We start from the raw sequence: 15,308 nt of genomic DNA on the forward strand, positions 1-15,308 counted from the left end.
GAGGATATGTGCCAGAGTAACTAAGCTTCTTGAACAGAATATCTTATATACTGCAGAAATGGGGTGAGAAGATGGAAAGAAAAGGGAGAAGTATATGAAGTCATCAAAACTATCATATAATCTGTGAAAATCAGGAGGAGAAGAGTTAAAAATGCCACACAAGGGAAACATTTTCTCAAGAACTTTATTAACTAAAGACACAGTGTTCTTAGAACAGACAACAATAGATCCATATGGTGGGAAGATTTGGGAATCTCAGGATTTGTAGCAACCCTTCCAAAATTCCCTAAAAACAGACCATTACCAATTCTCCCAAACGTGTTGCAGGTTTTAGAGAAGGAGCTCTGTTTCATTGTCAACACACCAGGCCCTTCGGAAAGCTCCCAAGCCCAAGTCCCATGCTGTTACTAAGTCCTCTAAGCCTGAGGGCTCAAAGGAGAGCTTTGTGTAATGAGGTAAGTTCTAAACACAACTGTAATTTATTTCAAATAATTCTCACAGGCTCTTATATTGCATACCTGCCAAAACTGTTTTTTTTTTTCTCAAGAAAAAATAGATTTTATGACACCAGGATTTATGATTTGTTGTGACCCTGTAATGCCTCCTTGAGCAGCTTGTCAGGCACCTGCTATTTGATATGGGAAGGGCCTAATGGCTTATTTGTAAATCAGGAAGGGCTTCTTTGTAATGGTTTGGACAAATTCCTGGACAATCCTAGTGAAAAATGTGTATCCTAGCATCCAAACAAGGCTGGTTAGCATACACTTATTTTTGTGTGTTTCAGAGGCAATCCTCTCTCAGTGCAATTATATTTTGGGAGACATACTATATCCTAAACATTGGTAAATACTTTATATCACCAATTCTCCTCTCCTACATTATGGCATAATAGGGGACTGTTGAAGATCATTTGAGATACCCCTCGACAACCTGCACAAAATTAATGATAGATGCATATTACATGTAAATGTTAAATGCAGAATGTTGCATGTCAAGGAGGTACTAGAAAAACTTGGTCTCTCTAAGTAAGGCAAGCTGCTTTCCATATATACATCAAGAATGTTGAAGTCGACTAGAAACATGCTCCTACACCAAGCTTCCTGATACCATTGCTCTGATCAGATTAAATCCACAGAGCAAAGTTATTCAGAGACCTTCCCATAGGTTGAAGAGTTTATATTGACCACATAGGAAGACAGGGAATCTGTTCTCTAGGACACATGGAATCTAGCCGCACTCTCCCCCCAGATACAGGGAGTACCCACCAAGCTGTCTGCCACACCTGGCCATCTGCTCCTCCCCATATGCATACAGCATCCCCTAGCTCACCATTTTGTGGTTTCCCAGATCAATGAAGCTCTCACCTCAGCTCCCTGCAGCAGAATCTCCACTACAGCACACAAAACTGGCTCCTCTTCAAAGTCAGCTGAAGCTGACACAATGATAAAAATGTACCTAAAAAATTTCAACATAACAATTCACCCAAATACTGAGCAACACTCTCATGAGTTATACTGGGTCAAGTAAGAAATAAAAAATCTAAAGACTTCTTAGAATTCAATGAAAATGATGTGTGACATGCACAAAATTATGGGAAAAAATTGAAATGATCCCATACTAATGACTTAACAGCACAATTTAAAGGTATAGAACAAAAAGAAGACTAACAGAAAAGGAATAAATGACAGGAAACAATCAAACTGAGGCCTTTAATAAATGACATAGAAACAAAGATAACAATATAAAGAAGTAAGAAAACAAGATTTGGTTCTTTTAAAAAAAATCAAAAAACTAGATAAGTCCTAATAGAGATAATACCCAAATCAACAAAATCAGTAACAAAGTTGGTCATAACAAGAGATTCAAAGAAATTGCAGTGAAAATAGTACATTTGCCTCTTATCTCTACAGCAACTCCTGCTACAAAAAGCTTGGCATTCAGTCACTCTTCTCCACATACCAAATAAATGAACAATACAAAAACCCTCTAAAGGTGATTTCTTTCATTACCTTCTATATACTTTCTGCCTTTCATTTTCTGTTCCTGCCTGTTGAGTAGAAAATTTGTCTGGGGATCTGTCTTCTGCCTGACAAATTAGAGTGCTTTTATGATTAAAAACAGAAAATCAGATGCGAGAAAGTGGATTGACGTAGGCTAAGCTATAATCATGTGTTGTTTCGTGGTGAATACAATTCTGACTGTGAGAGTCCTTTATAAGTGTATAATTCTTTATCTACTGCTATTATCTCCATTCATGTCCTCTTAGATCCAAACCTTGTCCTCAATGAGTAAAAATTTAGGTTATCTTCATGATTAGGTCACTATGAATATAATAACCATGAGCATGAGCATGAGAATTCTGATACTTCTAAATATTAAGTTTAATTGTACAGAAAATGTACTGAGAAGATTACTTGGATCCATTGCAATTCTGTCAGTTTATGAGAACTTGCTATACAGAGTCACACATGAACCTATGGGTAGAAAGTGAATGTCAGGAGAACATGGTTTACTATTTTGTTTGTAGTAATGGTATTGATTGGATGTAGGTAACATATGCAAATGAATCAGAATCCATGCATCAAATATGTGCAAGGTTATATCAGCTATTACATATAGCATGTCTTTAACTAAATAGAGATTATATCTGTTGGAAATTCTTATCCTACTGCTATCAGAGATTATTTTGCATGTCACTACAAAATCCGACGTCACATTCAGATTCATTGTTAAATTCTGGAGCAAGTTTTGTTCTTACTCCTTTCCTAATAGAATTATACTTTTGGGAGGGTATCTTTTATGGGAACTTAACAATAAATTCTGTGTCTCTAAATAATACTGCTGTCCTCTATTTTGTTGTACATTGTTTCAAATCAGCTTTAGTTACACATTTACTGCAGTTTGTTAAAAAATATGTACATAGTAAGTATCTTTTAAACTTTTATAATTTTTCAAAAAAACAGTATTAAAATGATCTATTTTCAAGAACAACAAAATGATGTTGGCTATATTTACATAATAAATATCAGATGATCCATACAAAATTCCCAACAAATTATAAAAGGATAGCTGATTCCACATGTATGTGACATGTGGAAAAACTCAGAATTCTCAATAGGATTAAGAAAATATGGCACATATGCTATAAATTTTGTACTTACATATTCACAACAATGAAGAATGTGTGCAATATTCATGAACGAGTAAGGGGAGAGATTATCGTTACTAATGGATTGTGGCACAAGATGTGGAATCTGCCTATGCAGCTGCCCAACACCATGAACAGCAACGGAACCTCTGCAGTTAAGAAATGTCATTTTTCACTGAAATAATATTTCCCTTAATTAAGACAATGTAGCTGGTGGTAGAGGAAAGTCAAAAGCATTGCAATCAAGTATTTCTGAAGGATGATCCTCATTTCCTCATTTCTACCAGTTTCTAAACTCTCTGTAGAACTGATCACACAAAACTGAATGTGGAATGCAACTAGGAGAATTTCTGCAAACCAGGCCTTCAGTTTTCTAATCTGTCTTCCTAATGCACACCGAAAGCAATGCCTGTGTGTTCACACATGACAGTGATGTTTTAAATACCACATCTCCCATAGCCAGGCCTAAAAAACCTACCTGTCCCTAAGGAATGCACACTCAAGAAAGAATTACAGGGGAAAGTCCAGGTGAAAAAGGGACCCAAAGAACCATACTGTCTCATGATCCATTCAAGTCCCAGAAGATATGACAGTTATGTTAATGTGCATTCAACATAGCATGGCTTATGGTAACCCACATGGCTCTTTATAGCTCCATTAGAGGAGAACTTTAGGAAAAAAACAAAATCTACCTGCCACTGGTGTTCATGATTCCTAGGTTTGCCTACATTACCAATAGCTAGTATTCTCAGTTAGGCCTAAAGAGAATAGCAGCTTCCCTATTAGATGAGCAGGGATCAGAAGACTAAGGCAACACAGGTCACCACAGCTCTAACCTTCCAACCTAGGGGCTGAAGGGGCTCTGTGAAATTTGTATTTTAGTATAATCTCTTCTAGTCCTGGACAGCAGGAAATGTAATCTTAGTGACCTGGAATCAATAGGAAATAGGAACAAATGAGAGATCAGAGCAGTGAAGCATTTAAAGAAAATCAAATTTTAAAAGTGAAGCAAATAATTTTTTTGAAAAGGTAATTATAATTTAAAATACATAAGTGTATGCATTCTTTAGGAAGGAGAAAACAGACAGACATTCCTGGTGCATGACTTTAATCCTAGCACTCAGGAATGAGAGGCAGGCAGATCTCTGTGAGTTTGAGGCCAACCTGGACCACAGCATAAGTTCCAGAACATCCTGCCAAGCTACAGAGAAACCCTGCCTTGAATGCACCACCCCCAAAAAAACAAGGAGAAATCAATTCCCTGGTAGAGGAAATGGCATGAATAATATATTATTTCACAATGCCACTATGTGCAATGCTAGGTGCTAAGAACTGTGACACAACACACACAGCAAAGGCTGATGGATATAACCATGAAAAGCAATATTGAAAATATCTACATAGGAGAGCTTCCTTGTTGGAAATTCAAATTCATTGGCTGAAGCTAACCTTCCCAAATTGTTTACCCAAATTTGGCCCACATTCACTCACATGACTTGGATCAATACATGCTGGGAAATTACAAAATCAGTTATTCTGTCACAATCTGTTTCTATTTGATAATGGTCACTGAAGCAGTTGTTTGTCTACCCTGTTTCCACTACAATAATACAATAAACTATTCCTCCTACTCTGGTATGCAGGTAGAGGCCATGCTCTACTCTCCAATACTTTTCCTGTTATTGAAAGGGACAGTTGATTACATGACTCAAATTTTTAATTTGAAAAATCAGTGGTGGTTGAGTTTTTAATGTAAGATATTTCTGGCTTAATCACAAGGTCCAGACCATTTTCCTGGGGCAATGAAGTGGTATGAAGGATACTTGATCCTACATAAGAAACTTTGTATTAAGAACATTTTCTACAAGGCTTTAGATACTGCTCTTCTAGAATTAATATGTCTTTTCAGGGTTAAGTCATTATAAACACTTAAATGTTTAATAAACAAAACTCTTTTCATTAACAGCGTGTATCTACTGGTGGTTTTGTTAAAATAGCCAGCCTGGAAAAGATTTTGCATTCCACATAAGCTGTTGTAGTTTAAGAAAAGCAGTGCCCCAAAGAAAGACACCACGTGACAGGGTTCAAACAGAAGTTTTTTATTAGGTAAAGGTATCATAAAATGGGAAAGTGAGGGGAGAGACCATCCTTCAGGGACAGGAGCAGTAGGAGAAGGAAAGAGGAAAAGAGAGAGAGAGAGAGAGAGAGAGAGAGAGAGAGAGAGAGAGAGAAACAGACACAGAGAGGGATTGAAAGAGAGAGAGGAGGATTGGAGGTTGGCAGGGCCCTTGTAAAAGGGAAACTAGTGAAAATACACAGGTGGCCCTCTTAGTGGCTGCAGTTGAGGGCATATACTGTCAGAAGCCCAAAGCCAGGCCAATACAGGTGGCTGGATACTAACAGCTGTCATCTTTAAGTATCATTTATCTTTGGCCTGATGTTATGGTTTGGAAATTTAAATAGGGATAGGAGACTGCAAGTCTAACCATTTAGACTGATTTTCATTTACACAGCAAATCTGTCTTTTGGATTGTGCATTATTATCCAAATTTAAAAATATAATAATGTATGATGTATTATACTAGATTACAATGTAAACTCTAAAATATATATTTGAAAGATATGTCAGTACCAAAATCCTCACACATAAAAGCACATAGAACTCAAATACAAAGAAAATGGGAAACACTTATGCACTCTGTGAATGATGTTCATAAATTTCTGAGATATTATTTCCTCAGAATAAGGATTCTTTTCCTCTGAGCAAGCTCGCTCTGAGGAAGGCCACATCTTCCTCTATGAAAGACAAGAATAAATTTTATTTTTAAGCTTTTTTCATGTCTGTGTGTGTTTACTGATATTTGGATTTGCAGTATCTGCAGAGCCCAGAAGAGGGAATAAGTTCACTGAGAACTGAAGTTACAGGAGATGGAAAGGAAACAAGGTTCATAGTAATATAACATCTTTCCACTGCAACAATACCCAGTGCTCTTAATTTCTAAGCTCACTCTTTAGCAACATTTTATTTAACATTCATTGTTATACATTTTATTTAAATTACATTGAATCAGTTTCCATCTTTTTTCTCTTCTTTCAGGTAAGTATGTGTGAATTAATTTTGTACAAACATTTGAATAAAGTGTGCTGAGTCCATTTCTATTTGTTGTGTGGTATGGTTTTAGAATTGAACATGCTGTTTTGGACAGAAAACTAGTGAGATGATACCTGCCTGATAATATTTGGAGCGGTGATGAAGACATAAGGTAATTAATCCATCTTTGGCTCCTAAAAGGTTTTGAGAGGAGGCAACAGATCAAGACAGCTAAGGAGTATAACTCAGACATATATTAAAGCTTTTCCCAATTCTAAAAGCCTCCCTAAAACTTCAGTCCCTGTCTCTCCAGAAAGATGGTCAGATATGGCATATATGTTGCATCAGTAGACAGATTCACTTCTGGAGGAATCAGTGTTTTCTCACAATGAAATTGCCAGAGAATTTAGAATTTAATGCTGTCTACTCTTTCAGTAGATGTTAGTCAAACGGAGCAATATAAATGTCACTTAGAATAACCTTATTCTAGTGAATCAGGTAGATACCAGGGATTGCTTGGGTGGAGACTGAGGAGCATTACAGTCCCAGTGGGGACTGCAGGGTAGTGTCACTGACAACAATATGAGTTGCCCAAAATTAAAGAGTGGAAAGAGTGGTGGGGGCTGACCCACCCCAGCTTAGTGGAAATAGAGTTTATGTCAGCTTGCCCTCAGTTACAAATGAAGAAATTTCTCTGGCATTTGATCCTTTTGCTTTGAAACTCGAAGCTCCCTCCCTAAACATAGTTCTAACTTCCACAGCTCTTTGTAAGTACCTTATTTTCTATGCCTTAGATAGGCTTTAAGTCTCGGAATCTCCTCACAATCTTTATGTCATCTATAGTTATCACCATTCAGAGCTCCAAACTGAATGTTTTGTAGGCAGCAGGGAATCAGAATTTGAGCCCATTCAGACAAGAGAGACTTTATGCCTGCAAATTCATATTCTCTCCTCAAAGGAGGTATAAACTGAAGCAGGTGTGCATCTGACATGTGAGCTTACGGTAACCTATTCATTTACCACATGGGAGACAGACTCACTCTTGTGGTTTTAGTTAGTCAACCATTTCTTAAAGACTTTTATTGTCAGCTTCTCTTTTGATCATTTATTATTTACTTTTGCCCCATTTTGTGGAGATGGGGGTCTGGAAAATTTCATAATCAAAAGGTTTCAGTTAGTTTCTGATGAAATCAATCATATATTTATTCTAAGGCATCAGGGCTGAGATAAAGATGAAGTTATATCAGCCAATCAAACTTATTGCTATGAATGACATATTCATGTGGATGAATCGAAGGCTCAGTAGTTAAATCACTGAAATCTCATTCACAAGAATAGGTTTTTATTCCCAGAACCAACATCTCTACCAGATATAAGAAAACACACTTTTGAATACACACATGAGGTATTTAATATTTCTTATATTATCTTCTATTGAGCAGTTTAACATTAACATCCCTCAATTATGTTGAGAAAACAGCACATATTGTGAGTATATCATCTACACTTGTACTTGTACTCAAGTAGCAGATGAATGAGGATCATGAATTCAAATGTATCCCTCATCATTACTGACACCTGCCAGGTTGCTTAATAAACTTGAAATGTGTGAAATATTTTGAAAATATGGAAAACATAACCAGGAACAACAAACCACCACACTTTCAAACAAATAGTTATTTGCAAAATGTGATCTTGAACTGCTGATATTTAAAAAATATACCACTTAGATGACGGGGGTAACATTATATACATTTCAGCAGAAAAATACCTATCTCTAAGCAAAAGAACAAAATAAACAAAAACCACACAAGGAATATAAGGACAACAAAATAAACTTCCCTTAATGGATTTGCTAAACATATAGCACTCTTTGGCATGTAACTCAAATATTTCAAAATAGAACCCACAATGCAGTGACTTCTAACATCAGTTCCCACTCTGTGACTCATGTTGCATCTTAGGGATGTGAGTTTTTAGACTCCTGCTTTAGGTGACATGCAAATGTTAATGATGTCAGTGTATCCCTCTGTTCACAAGGGCCAAATTAAATTTTTATAAGGTGGTGTAGATATTATAACAAAAAGAGGAAAGAAAATAATACAAATTAAGTTTTACACCTGAACTAGTTAATTAACGCACTTGAAGAGAAAGATAAATCTAAAAGTGATAAACTATCATTTAAAATCACAGTGCAAGTGTTACAGATATGGAACAAAATGTACCACTAATATCATAAGTCAGTCTATACCTTCATCTGTGAAGTGAAGATGGCCTGGATACCTGCAGCTCTGAAGAGCAAGGTATCACGACTTTTGGAATGTCATGTTATTACTTAATCGTTGGATACAAAGGGCTCTGAAGAAAAATCTATCCTGATTGTCCAATGTCAGTCTACAGATGCTTCTGTGAAGTGAAAGCATCCTGGAATCATACAGATGTGAGGAAAAAGGTATTCTGACGGTCAGGACGTCAGGCTGTACATGAAGTTGTGTTCAAGGGGGGGTTTTCTCTGTGCAGGATGTAGCACTCTGGCTCCTTCTCAGAGAGAACCATTACAGCTGAGCTTTGTTCCACTCTGCTATGAGACTTTACTACAAGACCTGTCCATTGCTTCTCTTCTCTTCCCCACTAGGGAGTTTGCAAGCAATGATCACCATTTCTATTTGGCTCCAGCCCAAACTGTCACTTCTCTGCTTCACTCAACTATGGGGGAAACTGGTCAAGAAATGTAGCACTGTGCTACTTCACCAGTGAAAAGATTTCCTCCCACTCTGCTCCCCTAGGGGAGTTTCCCAATGGAGGAGTATGTTGACTCTCTGCTTCACTCCACTAGGTAATTTCACATTCACTCTGTCAAAAGAAGGTCATGACTAAAAATTATGGACGAGATTCATTTAAGAGGGAGGAATCCTGGAAAGTGGCTCCTACTACCATTGTGGAAAATGCTAGATTCCAACTGAAGAAGCACAGAGTTTAATTATGTCTTCTTAGGGACTTATGTTTTTCTTGAAGAATATTTCTCATCATGTTAATTGGTAAAATTTCAATCACTGAGCTTTAAAAATCTTTGAAATTGGCTGAATTCCTACTTGGGATTTTTTTTTTGGTTTCAAGCTTAGTTTTCTTTGTCTTTGCTTTCAGTCCAAAAGTGTGTTTCTTTCATTGGTCCATTTTAACCATTTGTCTTATTTCAGAATGTCTTACTTTGGCTCCAGCTTCACGGAAAAAAATGACTTTCTCTCACTGGGTCTGGTTTCTGAATGGGGTGTTGTTTCCTTGCCTCACCATTTTACACTAGAAATATGGCTTCATAAGTTCATACATTCATTTTTACATGAGTGTGCTGGAGAAACAATATAAAAATGGACATCATAATGATTGCAAAGAATGCTGACACTCTCAAATTACTGCTACAAAATAAATATTGTTGTGTAAATGATTGGGAGTGTGATGGCTAAAGATCCCACCAAATACCCTCACAATCTTTTTCAGGTACTCAAAAATGATTGAAAGTTAGAAAGGTTGATTACCTACAAAGTTTAATCTTGTATGAAGTGCAAAATTAAACGAAACTGTCTAAATTTATACTTTCACTGATGAATGATTTTTTTGGAATGATTTCAAAGACTCCTGGTTATATGCAAAAGCTTTACCAAAACTGATTACCTTAAAATGGTTTGTCTAGAATGTGTTATTTTACGGTTTTGAAGTAAACGTTGACATGCAAAAGCTTTTCCACACTGATAGCATTCTTAGAGTTTCTCCTGTTATGTGTCCTTTTTTGTATCTGAAGATAAATTCGCCAAGCAAAGACTTTATATGATTTCTCTCAAGTATGTGCTCGTTTAGGCACTTTAAAAACACTTTGAAATGAGAACATTTTATCACACTTATTTCATTCATAAGGTTTTTGTTCTTTATGTGTTCCTTCATGCATCTGAAGTGAAATGTGCTGAGCAAAGGCTTTACCACACTGAATACATTAATAGTGGTTCTCTCCAGTATGTGTCCTTTTATGTGTTTGAAGATGACTGAGCTGTGAGAAAGCTTTACCACACTGATGACATTCATATGGTTTCTCTCCTGTATGTGTCCTTTTATGAGTTTGAAGATGACTGTTACGAGCAAAGGCTTTACCACACTGATTACATTCATAGGGTTTCTCTCCAGTATGTGTTCTTTTATGCATTTGAAGATGACTGTGCTGAGAAAAGTCTTTACCACACTGATTACATATATAGGGTTTCTCTCCAGTATGTGATCTTTTATGCACAAGAAGAACACTGTGATAAAAAAAGGTTTTTCCACATTGATTACATTCATAAGGTTTCTCTCCAGTATGTATTCTTTTATGCATTTGAAGAGTATTTTGGTGAGAAAAGGCTTTACCACACTGACTACATTCATAGGGTTTCTCTCCAGTGTGTCTCCTTTTATGCATTTTAAGATGACTGTGACGAGCAAAGGCTTGGCCACACTGATTACATTCATAAGGTTTCTCTCCAGTATGTGACCTTTTATGCATTTTAAGTGTACTTTGGTGAGTAAAGGCTTTGCCACACTGATTACATTCATAGGGTTTCTCTCCACTATGTGTCCTTTTATGCGTTTGAAGATGACTGTGTTGAGAAAAGGCTTTACCACACTGATTACATGCATAAGGTTTCTCCCCAGTATGTGTCCTTTTATGTATTTGAAGATGACTATTACGAGCAAAGGCTTTACCACACTGATTACATTCATAGGGTTTCTCTCCAGTATGTGTGTTTTTATGCACATGAAGTGCACTCTGATCACTAAAGCCTTTACCACACTGATTACATTCATAAGGTTTCACTCCAGTATGTGTATTTTTATGCATTTGAAGATGACTGTGCTGAGCAAAGGCTTTACCACACTGATTACATTCATAGGGTTTCTCTCCAGTATGTGTCCTTTTATGTATTTGAAGATGACTGTGCTGAGCAAAGGCTTTACCACACTGATTACATTCATAGGGTTTCTCTCCAGTATGTGTCCTTTTATGTATCCTAAGAGTATTTTGCTGAGAAAAAGCTTTACCACAGTGATTACATTCATAGGGTTTCTCTCCAGTATGTGTCCTTTTATGCGTTTGAAGATGACTGTGCTGAGAAAAGGCTTTACCACACTGATTACATTCATAGGGTTTCTCCCCAGTGTGTGTCCTTCTATGCATTTGAAGTTTACTGTGACTAGTAAAGACTTTACAACATTGGTTACATTCATAGTGTTTCCCTCCACTATGTGTTGTTTTATACCTTTCAAGATGACTGTTATGTGCAAAGGTTTTAAGACATTTTGTATATGTAGAAGGCTTCTCTCCAGTTTGGCTTTCTTCATGCCTGCAAGGAAAATAGGCATGTAAATGCTTTACTCCCTTCAATACAATGTTAAATCTTGAAATATGTATAGATTAATATTACAATTTGTTGCAATTGTGAAGAAGAATCATATCTTACACACTTATCACTGTTTTTACTCTCATATTTCCCCTACATTAAGGGTTGTTTTCAATCTTTGAAGAGATTGTTTTGCATCTTTGAAGATACAAGTACAGGTATAATCCTCTAATATATGTTTTTAATTTTTGTACCTTTATCTACAGGTGATTTTTTTACATATTGAAGAGAACTGGGAAAATTCAGATCTTTATCACCATTATTGAATTTTGAAAATTTCCTACACTTTGGGTCATACTACCTTTGCTAATGAACTAGAACAAACAGAAGTATGTAAACAGTCCAAGATTCATTGGCCTTTTCTTCAGAGTGAACTTGTTGGTGTATTATCAACAAAACAGGAAAATAAATTACTTCTACACATGAATCAAATTCAACAAGTATGCTTAAATTGGCAGTACTAAAACTCTTTTAAATATTCTGTGGGAGTGGTATATTATGCTGTCCATATTCATTTGCTCATATGGCTTGTATACTGAGTCACACATGATGGTTAGTAACGGAAGTTTACAAAGAAGAGGCTTCCATATTTACTTCAGTTTGACTTTCTGTTCTTTATATACATGTGCTACAGAGATGAAGATTTCTCTGCAATACCTGCCCCTTGACATTTGAGAGTAATTTGCCCCATCACTAATCTTACAAAAGTAACAGCAATTACATGATAAAAAAAACTAAATTTTCTGTGCAGTATTTTCTCAATGGTAGGTATGGAGATATGCTTATCACATCAATCATGTGTATACTTTTAGTGACATAGGGAGTAAGAACTGAATGGAATTACATTCCTATAGCATGGCTCTCATGGTGTGATGATTCAAGTGGTAATTTCTCTTATGTTGTTGTTAACTTGTTTTCATTCTCAAAATGTTGTTTTGCTAATGTAGTTCACCTAATGGAAATTGAGTTGCATGGTTTTGTGAGAATTTAAAAATCTTCAATGCAATTTAAGCTGTGCTTAATTACCCTGATGTTTCTGTTTCAAAATTCAGGAAACATTTCAATTTCTTCAGAGACACTATTCTATGAGCTTGTAAATGAAAATTAACTTTCATGTCTTTTAGAACTTGTGCAATGCTCTTCAGTAGTATTGTCTTCCCAACTGTATCCTAAAATGTAGTGTCAGAAAATATACATTTACTATTGAAAAATGTGCAAAATTTAAGTTATTGTCTTCAGTGAACTTTAGAACATTGACTGATTTATTTAACACATTCTCTTCTCTCTTTCAATAAAATTAAAGAAGAGCATCAATAACCAATTGATGTTGTCCTATTATTTTAAAATGTAAAGTAAAATACAGTCTTACCTATATCAGTGAGGTTCTTGTAGGTCTCCAGCATCACATCTTTGTAGAGATTCTTCTGAGAAGTATCCAGCAAAGTCCACTCTTTCCAAGTGAAGTCAATATGCACATCATCATAGGTAATGGGATTCTAAAATATCACATACATGTGTGCAACTGAAACCATAATACTGACAATATTCTATATGTATATTTCTGTAGAACATTATTTTAAGTTATGTTACTTTTATGCAGGATACAGGCAGGAAAACACAACTGATGAAATTTGCCAATACAAGGCAGAACAGTATTTCAAATTTCCTGCTTCACTGAAATGTCTGAGTAATACAGTAGCCCTGTAGACTAAAGATGGATACCCAATGCTGCATAAAAAGTTTGGGTGACTGTCCAGGCACTCAAGTGTCTCTGTCATTTGTAAAGTCTAGGAAGTTGTCTGCAATGCATTACCTGTTTACATAGGTTACAATAATTCATTCTTTGGTCTTGGATGTAATTGAAGACTAAACAGTTATAGTTGCAGTTTTTCTTTAATTTTTAAAGAAATGTATTTATAGAATTTAATTAAATACAATCCTAGTGATCACAGTGAATCACAGTAAAATCCATAGATGTAGAGAAGCTAAGTAACTAGAACAGCTCTAGGGGAGTGTGTTGATGACTTCCTTGCACAAATTCAACTTGTCTGAAGAAAAAAAGATAGAGCTTGCCACTATCTAACCAAAGAGGTGTAGAGGTTTGTACAGATGGCTGGCAGAAACAGGAAGTGAAATGGGTGCACAGAGATAGATATACGATGGGTAAGGAGAGAGGGGATATAAGCAAAATGATACAAAAAATCGCACTTTTCCAATTGGAAACTAGTGAGGTAAAGCTGGCTTTGGCTTACACCTTCTGTATCATCTCTCAGCATTTTCCTCTATATCTCACTCCAGGTTTTTATTATTTAGACAAAATAAGAACTCCAATTAGAGGGGAGATACATGGATCTCTTAGGGTGTAAAAAAAAAAGAGATGTTCTGGATGCAATGATGGCAGGTAGGGATGTTACAGGAAAAGATCAGGTAAAGATGGGGCACAGGAGAGGAAGATGCAGAGAGATGACTGCAATGGGGAGCTTTTAACAGGCATTGTGGAAACAGTGCAATGAGAATTTCCAAGAACCTGTAAGGGTGAGTCCTTATTGAGGACTCCTAGTAATCAAGAATAAAAAAGCTGAACCAGCCGTCTTCTGCAACCACATAAGGATCCCATTATTGGATTGGGAAACCAAGGCAGCCACAAAATTAGAGAACCACAATTGTCCTGCATGCAAAATATTCTGGTGCAATGGTGGATCAGCCCTTCAGCTGTGTCCAACAAATGACTGTTTAAACTTGAAGCTCTAGCTCTGAGAGGAAAACCAAGCCTGATACTACCTGAGGAGCCAAGGAATCAGAACTTGAATGTCTTCAAGAACTATTGTAGAACAAAATAAAATTAATCAAGATAAAATTTAATGTAAACATTCATAAGTATATTTTGCTATAATCACAAATTGGTGCTTAGCTCAATTGTCATCAGAGAGGCTTCTCCCTGCAGCTGATAGGAGGACATGTGGATATCACTACCCAAACATTTGCTTCAGCTCTATGAATCATGTGGAAGAAGGCGTGAACATAGTGAGATCCAGAGAGTTTGCAGAATAGAGGAGAACCTGGTACACAGAATGAACTGAGCAAGGCTCATAGGTGTTTACATATGGTATTCCTACAAGTAGGTCTTGTAGTGACTCTTTTGACTGATCTTGGGAGACTTTTCCTTCTACTGAGTTACCTTGGTCAGGCTTGTATAAGGGTTTGTGCCTTGATTTACTTTACCTTGACATGATGTTAGGTTGATATCCATGGGAAGCTTTCTCTTTTCTGAAGGGAAACAGAGTAGCAGTGGATTTGGGGGAATGGAGATTGGAGACAGGGTTGGAATGAGTGGAGTTAGGGGAAGCTGTAGATTTAATCCAAGTTCATTTATCCTCATAACCTTTAATATCCCAAAAAGCTAAAATTTCCAAATTCTCTTCTGATACTCAAGACAGTCTCTTGACTATTACATTTTGTAAAATCAAGAAACAAGTTAAGGATTTCCAACATACACAGATGGACACAGAGTCCATTCCTATTCATAGTAAGAGGAAAATGGCTGCATTCCAGCCCCAAACTCAGGAAGGTATCCCTTACTCATGTACATGTCACACCAGCAAGAATATCAGTCTGGTCCCCAGACTGATAGTTGGGAAACTAGCAT

At 36.5% G+C, this 15,308-nt stretch overlaps 1 protein-coding gene across 1 annotated transcript; it reads right to left on the bottom strand.

Moving 5' to 3' along the window:
* Nucleotides 1–10,224: 10,224 nt before the first annotated feature.
* LOC113839149 (zinc finger protein 431-like) lies at nucleotides 10,225–13,158 on the bottom strand (the record flags this gene model as incomplete). Its single annotated transcript, XM_035453715.1, has 3 exons — nucleotides 10,225–11,465; nucleotides 12,796–12,831; nucleotides 13,032–13,158. Coding segments are annotated over 3 exons (1,404 nt in total), but the record flags the coding sequence as incomplete, so codon positions are not given.
* Between the last annotated feature and the right edge of the window lie 2,150 nt (nucleotides 13,159–15,308).

The sequence above is a fragment of the Cricetulus griseus genome, unplaced genomic scaffold, assembly GCF_003668045.3.
Source record: "Cricetulus griseus strain 17A/GY unplaced genomic scaffold, alternate assembly CriGri-PICRH-1.0 unplaced_scaffold_138, whole genome shotgun sequence".
Lineage (NCBI taxonomy): Eukaryota > Metazoa > Chordata > Mammalia > Rodentia > Cricetidae > Cricetulus > Cricetulus griseus.